The sequence below is a fragment of the Akebia trifoliata genome, unplaced genomic scaffold (genome assembly GCF_017979445.1).
Source record: "Akebia trifoliata isolate Shusen 1 unplaced genomic scaffold, ASM1797944v1 Contig00418_ERROPOS7397492+, whole genome shotgun sequence".
NCBI lineage: Eukaryota > Viridiplantae > Streptophyta > Magnoliopsida > Ranunculales > Lardizabalaceae > Akebia > Akebia trifoliata.
This window is the reverse complement of record NW_028237018.1, coordinates 73,814-83,688: the sequence shown is the minus strand read 5'-3', so window position 1 is coordinate 83,688 and position 9,875 is coordinate 73,814. Positions and strand designations below refer to the sequence as shown.

At 37.3% G+C, this 9,875-nt stretch overlaps 1 protein-coding gene across 2 annotated transcripts in view; it reads left to right on the top strand.

Moving 5' to 3' along the window:
- Positions 1-4,441: 4,441 nt before the first annotated feature.
- LOC147381475 (cullin-associated and neddylation dissociated) overlaps positions 4,442-9,875 on the top strand; it is a 41,336-nt gene continuing 35,902 nt past the window's right edge. For both annotated transcript variants that reach the window (XR_015174553.1, XM_086430369.1), the window contains exons 1-4: positions 4,442-4,612; positions 5,745-5,858; positions 5,968-6,137; positions 8,976-9,186. Coding sequence is in view for 1 of the 2 variants with exons in the window: in XM_086430369.1 (XP_086286495.1) it covers positions 5,823-5,858; positions 5,968-6,137; positions 8,976-9,186 (417 nt within the window). In the remaining variant the exon portion in view is untranslated. The remainder of the gene's footprint in view (positions 4,613-5,744; positions 5,859-5,967; positions 6,138-8,975; positions 9,187-9,875) is intronic.

Genomic DNA, 9,875 nt, shown 5'->3' with positions numbered 1-9,875 from the left:
ATAAATGAAGGTTTTGTGCCTTCAATTGTGAAGGACTTTAATATCGGCTTATAGAGCATGAGGAACACCTCATAAAGAGGGGACCTTACAGATGTTTTGCCTTAAAAGCACAAGTTTTGTAAAATGTTGGCTTTTTAGTTATGAGCTCGTTTTCATAGAATGAGGAGAGTCCAATTACCTTTAACCTCAAAAATAAGTTTTGTGATAAGTGCATAAAGTGTTTGAATGTTTAAAATGGTTTTCTTTTGAAAATGACTACAACTCCTATATTTTGATCGAGTCGTAGCCCGATCTACTAGAAGTAAGGGAGGGTATTCATTACATCATATGGCCTTTTAAACCAAATAAAAAAAGGAGGGGGAAAGATAGAAGAGGAAAATAGAGAAAGGAGATATGAGGACACAAAATAAAACTCATACTCTAAAACCTACTGTGAAGCTTTTACTTCTTCTTTCCTTTTTCTTCATAGGTTCTTAGTAGAAGAATTATGTTGAATCCCTTTTTAAATATATGAGAATGAGTGAGAAAGAGTGGAGATTAGTGGTAATTATAGGATTTTTAAAGTAAGGAAGGGGGATTGATAGTATGTGAGATTTAAAGAGATAAGACTTGAGGGGGAGGGTTCAAACATGAACTTTTTGAGAGAGAGAGAGAGGAGAGAGAGAGAGAGAGAGAGAGAGAGAGAGAGAGGGGTATTATAGGTGTTGAGGGCTACTTTTAAGGTTAAAATGGTCAACATTTGAAGGTGAAGGAAAATGACATTAAATGTTTGGCATTTTGATATTAAGGAGGGGTAAATATGACAAAGGGAGTAAGTGAGGTTGTTTTTTATCCAAACCCATAGATAAAATCCAATTGGGTGGGCAACCCCTACCTTAAGTTGAGTGGAAGTGAAGTTAGATGTATGGTGTTTGGTTAAAAAAATGGTTTATGTAAATGAGCAGGTGATGAGATTTTTGGGAGTTAGATTGTGATGATGACATGCGGTAAAAGTGGGGGTATATGTTTACTTTTGGTGGGTGAGATGAGTTGATTAAGGAGAATGGGTAACGGCATGACTTGATGAAAATTTGGAGAAAATGATGTGATGTGGATTGATGTATATGTTGTGTAACTTTTAAAGGTAATGATGAGGTTGGGTAAGTTGGATTTAGGTGGTTAATTATGGTGGTGATATATGTCCATTTTTGTGAGCATGGATTTTTAAGGACTTGTCGAATGAAATGAGGTTGGTTGGAATGAAGAGGGCTTTGATGTTGGAGGTAAGCTTAGAATTGGGGTTCAGGATTTTGAGTAGATTAAGTTAGATTAGGGTAATTTTAAGAATTAGATTGAGATTAGGTTGGAATTAGCTATAAAATAATAGGACGGTGGCTAGGTTTAGGTTGAGAAATGGCCAAGGATTAGGGATTAACTAATGATTAGACTTAGGTTAGGAATTGATTTATGATAGGATTTGAATAAGGTTTGGGCTTTAGAAGTGATGGATTTGGAAATGAATGCAATTAAGGTGGATGCAATTAGGATGCCATGGTGCATTGGAAAACTAAAATGAAAAGTATTTGAGAGTCTATGGGCCAAATAAGACCTTTAGGGTATGTTTGATTGCATGGAAAGTCACTTTCCATGGAATTTGAAATTCATGGAAAATTAGTTGTGGAAAATAGGTAGGGTTGGAAAATCAAATTCCATTGTTTGATTTCATTTAGATAAAATCATGGAAAAATATGAGAAAAAAGAAGAGGAGAAGGAGGAAGAAGATGAGAGGAAGGGGAGAGGAAGAAAAAGATGACGAGGAAGAGGGAGGGGGGAGGATGTGGTGACGGTGGAGACGACGACGGTGGCGACGACGATGGCGGCAACGACGACGACGGTGGCGATGATGACGAGGACGGAGGTAAGTGAGGAAGATGGGGTGAGAACGTGGTGGTAGTGGTGGCGAAGGAGGTGAGGGATGAATAAGAAGGAGAAGAAGAAAAAGAAGAAGAGAGAGAGAGAGAAGGTGGTCGGAGACGGAGCCGACAGCGACGGCGATGGTGACGACGGCGAGGTTAGTGTAATGGTGGTGGTGGTAGTGATGGTGGTAGAGAAGAATTGAGGATGGAAAATATGGGTGGATTTCATTTTCCCACCCATATAGGTGGGAAAGTGAAATCCATGATTTAGTGGACTTTTTGAATGGGGTGGAAAATGAATTTCCATTTCCATGTGCAATCAAACACTTGAAAATTTGATTTTCCACGGAAATTGATTTTCCACCCTATTTTCCATCTGCAATCAAACATACCCTTAGGCTCTTTTGACAAATTTTGGCTCAAAAATACACTTTCGTAGACCTTTTTTTGAGTGGTGACCTGTTCAAATTGGAGTGTCTACAATAAGCATGCTAGAATAAAAAAATTATCACAAACGAAGACGCTTGGCCTACGTTAAAAGGCCAATGATGTTAGGATTTCTCGTCGATAAATTAATGGGACCCTAATATCATTCTACACCGTTACATGGTAGAAACTCTACATGGCTAGGTATGTCGATTTTAATAGGGATATTAACTGCAAACTTAGACCCACTAAAAATACACCTTACCTCATGTATTATTATGTAATGTTGCATGCATATTTATTATGTCATTATATAAATATTAGTGAACTATAATCAATTGATTATTATTACAATGTTTTAAATATTTGGTTATCATGAGATTTATTTTCCCCATTAGTAAATGATATATAATAGATAATTGCATTTAAATATAATTAGATATATTTCTCGATTTATGGTTATTTTATAAATAAAATATATTTCATATATAGTAATTTAAAAAACACAAAACTTAGAAGCTAGGTTATTTTCTCACCCTGGGTGACCCTGTTTAGGGTTCGTCGATACATGTTGGGGCTACTTTATCACTCACACCATTTTTTTCACCTTTCAAGTTTTCCTGTAGAGGGCACCTTATAGGTGGAGTATGTTGAGGAGGAGTTGTACTAGGAGCCAGGGTTGTACTACGAGCCAGAAACAAATTTAAAGGTCGTGCCCCGATGAGCTACCTATCTGCTGTTGCTACAATCTTTTTTCCCTAACATTATGTCTTTTGTTAGATGTTAGGATTTATTTTGATTATATGTATGTTATCTTTCAGGGTGTACTTGGTTTCTTATTTCTGCCCACACTCTACTTATGATCTTATTGTTACCATTATGATATGATATGACACTGAACATCTATATATGATAGTATCACTTACGCTTCGGATAACATTATTGTGTTATGATTTGTTAGCATGTAGAATGGTTAATTATTTCTTTTGTTAAGTAAATGGAATTTCTATAAGTAGTAATGTCTTTGAGTTACATCGACTTACAATCCATATCTTGGGAATCATGGAAGTCCCACACCATGGTATCTAAATCGATAGGTTTTAGGTGTTGACAGATCTCCCCCTTGCATATTTTTGAGGTTTATGCTCAAGTTTCAAGTTTTGGGGTGAAGTTGAGCATCTCCTAGTCATGTTCTCGAGTTGACGTGTTGTTAAATTTTGAGGCGTGACAAATATACTTAGATCTGACCGAGGTCCACCCTATCAAATGGGGCGGGGATACATCGTCGTATATGAAAGAGAAATGTAAAATGAAATCTTTATCATCTACGTCTTTAAGGAAGCTTGGTGTTAGGGTTGTAACTCGGCAGGTTGTGCACAAGTTAATTACTGTGTTGTGGATCAACCTGTGTCCAATCCCACGCTTAGCAAACACCAACCCATGCCTGTGCCCAACCCGACCTTGGGTATAAAATGCTCAACCCTAGCCAAACCCAAGTTGGGTTGGCTCATTCTTTATTAATACTAGATAAATTAATAATAATAATGACTTATATAAAGATACTTGCATAAAAAAGATATATTAATTTACAGTTACTTGTCCTAAAAAAATGATCAAGCGTAACTGAAGTTTGAAACATGAGTCTAAATTATAACTCCATATTAAGTTCCGGTTCAAGCAAGTTTGGGTTTGGGCAATTCGATGTCTATGCCTGAACCCAACTTGATTTGATTCGGTCAACTTTTTTCTTCCCAAACTCAAACCGAACCATGTTATGTGGACTGGGGAAAACCCGGATATGGGCTCGGTCCGCTGTCTAGATGGATACCCGGTTATAAAAATAACAAAAAAAAAACTCAGCACGAACCCTAGCTAATTGGATTTAAGCCTGGCCCAAATTCGGGTTTAACCCATTGAGTTCGGGTTTGGCCCGCTCAAGTTGCAACCCTACTAGGTGTTTTAACATAAAAGGCCCAAGATCGACGACCGTTGGATGAATCACACGTGAAACGAATCGAATGCATCGGATAGGAGACTAGCAACGGTTTCGTGAGCTAATTAATACAATAGACCGCGAGACAGTAAATCAATTTCTGTAAAGCATCCCACTTTATTACGAGGGTTCCTTGCAATTTCCCCTCTCATCTCTCACGCCCGCTCGAAGCACATCGATCAGCGACGAACACTCCGCTCTGTCACTCCTCGAGTTCGTGGGAAATCGAAAGGGGGAAAGTTTAGGTTTTGTTCTGTTCTGCCCATTGGAGGATTGGATTGGAGAGCTCGAAAGCATTGTAAGTTACTTTTTCATCGTTCTTAATTCGCTTTGATGCTCTATCTCTCATGTGGCGATTTATGCTCGCAATGCAGTGTGATAGGAGCAGGGTTTGTGGTTTTTGATTTTTATTCGTAAGTGAGTTAGTCTTGCTGCAAAATCCTCGTTTTCCCATGGAACGAAGTCTGTCGTGACACCTCAGTGTGCTCTCTCCCTTTTAGGGTTTTAAACTCTTAATCGGTCGTCACGACTTTCTGTCTTCACTTTTAATTTAGAATTTATCATCTGGATAGTTGATGAGCTTGTATTCCTGCTCGGATGGTTAAGATTTCCCCATTAATGTTGATGCATCAATAGGCGCCATAGTGTCGCTCTTTGAGATAGCCAACCGTGTGACGCTTGAAAGGCTTCAACCTGAAAGCTAGCCTGGAAATACCCAAACACACTCACACGTGCAAAGCAAAGGAATAGCAATATATTGATACCTGTAAGCAATTTTATTAATATGATGGCAACTTACAAGGCAACATGGAATACATGGACTTGATACAGGAGACTCGTAAGTTAGTCCCATGTTGTTGGCACGTGGGCTTGGATGTATGCTCTCGACATGCTTGGTGAAGGTTGGGCTTCGGCACTGAATCACCCTTCCTTCAAAGTGTGTGCTAAGTCTTTTGCCCCATCATCATTAGGAAACATTGTCAATTGTCAATTGAGGCCCATTGTCAATTGCCCAACAACGTGGCTCATTTACCAAGGACTCCCACAAATCATATTTCCATGGACTCTTGACACACATATTTACATTGGCACATGACCTTATGCATGGGACTCGGGATTCTATGTACATGACCATGACACATGGGCACTGTCATTAGGGGCTAGAAGTAGAATCATCATATATGTACATCCTGTTTAATTTTTCTTGGGTCATTGAACTGTTGTCTACTTTCCAAACATTCAATACAACTATTTGTCTTATTTTATTGCATGAAACAATATATTTGTTCCATGTTTGGTAGGGTATGAAAAGCTTATTATGAGTCACTAACTGTTTTACAGTTTCCGCGTTTTCAAACTGTGTGTTAACTTAAGTGTTCAGTGATTCATCATTTCTTGACGATTGTAAATTTATTTTTGTTTCTCTTCAGACTTGCTGATACAACAAGACGATTTCCATTCAGTTTATCGAGTAGAAACCAATCCACTTTTGAAAATTCACACTGAAAATGGCAAATCTAACTATCAACAGTATATTGGAAAAGGTAACAAACTGTGCACTGGGAAATTCAGCTCTCTTTCTATTCTCAATTTTTTTCCTTTTAATTTAATCTCTTGCTAATAAATTTGTATTGCTCATTGGCTTTATTGCAGATGACTGGTAAAGATAAAGATTACAGATATATGGCTACTTCTGATTTGCTGATTGAGTTGTCCAAAGATGGATTTAAAGCTGATGCCGATCTGGAGATGAAAGTTTCAAATATAGTCTTGCACCAGCTTGATGATGCATCTGGTGATGTTTCAGGATTGGCTGTGAAATGGTTCGTCATCATTACTTTATTACCACCAAAAAATGATGTTCTTCCTCTTTGTTGGCCATTGCATATCTGCATCCATTATACTCTCTGTTTGTGTGTGTGCTGGGTGCGTGTATTCATACCCATTTCCACTATCTTACTCCATGTATGTCTGGGTCTTCCTCTCGCTCATTTAGAACCTTGAACTTGAATATTTATTCCAACTAGGGTTGTAATCGGCCTTTGTTGAACATGCACAAAACATCTCAGTTCACTTTCTCGTAATTTATCTCTTATTGGAGATTTTCCCACTTTTTTTTTCCAATACATTCATTTTGCATTGTATCTTTCCACTCCTACTTATATGTGTCTACGTCCTCATATGTGCTATGCTCAATTTATTAACACGATGCTTCTTGATCGCCCAACATTCAAATCTATAAAGCATAGCTGGTTTACTACCATCTTATACATGTTCTCTTTTAATTTGATTGGTATGTGTCTATCACATAGCACTTCATAACACACCCCCACTTTAACCATTTAACTTCGATTCTATGAGCATCATCTTCCTTAATTTTTTTTTCCCTGTAAAGGCATCATCTTCCTTAATCACTCCATCCTTATGCATGATAAATTCTGGATAACGAAAATATTTACTTTGGGCTATTTTTTGACCATTAATTTTTACTAGACATGCCTATTCTTGCATGTTGGTACTAAATTTACACTCTACATACTCGATCTTGATTCTACTTATTTTAAAGCCATTGGACTCTTAACACCTCTTTTTCTAGTTTTGCGTTGACTTCCCTCTCAAATCTTATCAAATATATATATATACATATGAGATGCGGTTATATGGACCGAAGGACCATCCATCTCTATGGATCTCATGTCAACGTGGCGCCCAAATACACCATCGGGTGCCACATGGATGTAGAGCATAAAATTTTATGAACTCTAAAAAAAACAGAATTGAAAAAGGAGATTTTTCACAGTTGGATTTAAATTTTAATCTAGGATTTTAATGACCGTCCATTTTTAAACTCAAGATCCAACGCTAAAAAATACTTTTTGTGGGAGGATTTTTTTTTTCCAAGAGCAATCTAGATGACAAACAAGAGGCTGAGTTGTCATTTGGACCAATGTGGCAGTCCACGTGGCCCAAATGTGGATCTGGGTCCATGCTCTACATAGCCCCTTGGTCTATGCTCTACGTGGTCCCTTGGTCCATGCAACGTTTTCCCTATATATAGTGGTTATTTATATGGTCATCCACACGAACTCATATATTCAAAGGCATATATTATCATCGTCAAGCCTCATCTGTAAAATTTGGGGATAGTGATATATTCTTACAACTTTGTACGTATGTGTGTAGGGACCACATGAAGATGTGCCTAGACCGTTTTTTAGCAAGGAAGATCTCCCCAAAAAATCAGCCTTAACTATCAAAACTAGATGAAAAGTTATCTCATTATGGGACACTTTGACTCCATTTATGTGGGAAGATAATCTGCACAAGAATTATGCCCTTGAATCATCTTGATTTGTGCCCTAGATTTTTATCTTTACATATGGGTCATGATTTGTAGATGCCTGTAAATTTGACCCCTACGTTCACACATGGCCATTGGTCCCACATAGAGATGAGTCAGTGATTGATCTCAGTGAGGATGGTTTTCTCATCATGGGGGGTCATCCATATGACAACTCACCACATTCCAATATTTTTGGCCTAGTGAAAAGTTGTTTACAAATTGAACAATATAGACATCCATTTTTACCATTAATTTGAATGCAACATTTGATAGGTTTTTTAAATGGGCTGTTTTGTTTTTTTGCCCATTGACGATGAGCTCCATGGTGAAGAGATGAACCTCACCAAAAATAGCTGTTGACTCATCTCCATGTCAGCCCAATAGGCCATATGTGTATTGATGTCAACTTTCTAGATGTTTATGTATCTTGGACCTATATAGGGAGATATCATGTTGGCTTAATCCTATCATATTGTAATTTCTTTATACAGTGGAGAAAATCCTCACAATAAGAATTCAAAACATTAACAAAAGTTGAACAATTTTTAATAATTGAATAGTTCCTTCACGTCAACTTCTCTTGTGGTTAGTAGAATCACAACAAATTAGCTTTTGGCAACGCTGATCATCAGGGTGAAGTCAACTCACTCTGTGGTTGGATTGCCCAAACCTGATATACATTTTATCTGTACCAACCAAAGTACAAATAAGAGTAAGTATGGTCTAAATCTGCCGAGTGATGTAAAAACCTTTGAGTTGTACCTAGTTACTATAATGTTGTTTGTCGGAATGTGCTTTTGTTTTAGAACCTTGCAATTCTTATGAATTCTAAATTCTAGATCATATCACATTTTTACCAGCGTAGATTTTTATGATTTGGATATTTTATTAATATTAGGGCTTTGTAAAGGTAACTGGCTTGCAAACATCAAGTACTTTAGGTTATAATTCTTCTTTTCAATCTTCTCTCTTGCATACACAAATCAGGTCACTAGAGTTGGTTATATAACTGGAGTCATGCACTTTTCAATATTGACTATAGTTGTTCTTTTGCTTGGTTTATTGATCTTAATATTTAATACACATGTTCTTTGACCAAAGTAATACTTATTTGGAAGCTAAATCTATTTATATCAGTGTACTTATTTGTTTGGGCAGCCATCCTAAAAAAAAATTCGTGCACTTGTTTGGATGGTCTTGAGTTATGGGATGGGGAAGCTTTTAGCTGGTTGTTTTGTGTTTCTATATAAATTCATGTTTGCTTTTGTTTGGGGATCTTTACTTCACTCTTGTCTCCCTGTTTTTTATGGTCCTTCAGCCTGGCACCACTGGTGAAGAAAGTCAGTGAGGCAAGGGTTTTGGAAATGGTGGGCAAGCTTTGTGATAAATTGCTCAATGGGAAGGATCAGCACCGTGACATTGCTAGTATAGCCATGAAGACAATTGTTGCGGAAATCAACTCCACAACAGTTGCACAAAGTGTTCTTATATCTCTTTCTCCTCAATTAGTAAAGGGAATAACTGTTGCTGTAAGTTCTTTTTGTCTACCTTTTTTCACTTAAAATATACGGTTGAAAAATGGGGGAAGGGATCATTTTCATGAAGGCTAAGCAGATTTTGTACTTTGTATGAGCAAGTGATCCCCCTTGTATGTGCATGAGTGGACATGGATACTTTTGTATGCTTGGCATTCATTTCTTGGGATATGCATGCTCACATACAAGCAGTTTTCACCACGATGCCTATTTTGTCACATGCTGATAATATAAGGGAAACATCCTTCATTATGTCAGCATGTCTGTTGTTCAAAGATTTGTGTATTTATAGAATTAAAGTTTTGATTACACTTATATACATATGTACATCTGTCCATGTACGCTTTTTTTGTTGTTTTTAAGACATGCACCGTGTTTTCGAACATGATATATATATAGGTTTTTGATTCATTTGAACACAATAAAAGATGTACTTATAATAGGTTTTTGATTCCTGAACCACACTCCTGGCTGAACCTAGCACAAAGCCTTGCTAATAGGGTCACTCCTGCGGACATTGCCGCTCAACCTTTTCTTAGTCTGATAGCCAAATTGCAAAATCCAAGCAATGAGCTCTATATAGAAGCTGCCAAAATCATACTTTCATGGCACTAGGACAAAGGCAAAAGAAAATATCGCATTACAGTGGGAAGCATTCAACTGTACCAAAGAAGTTTTGTTGG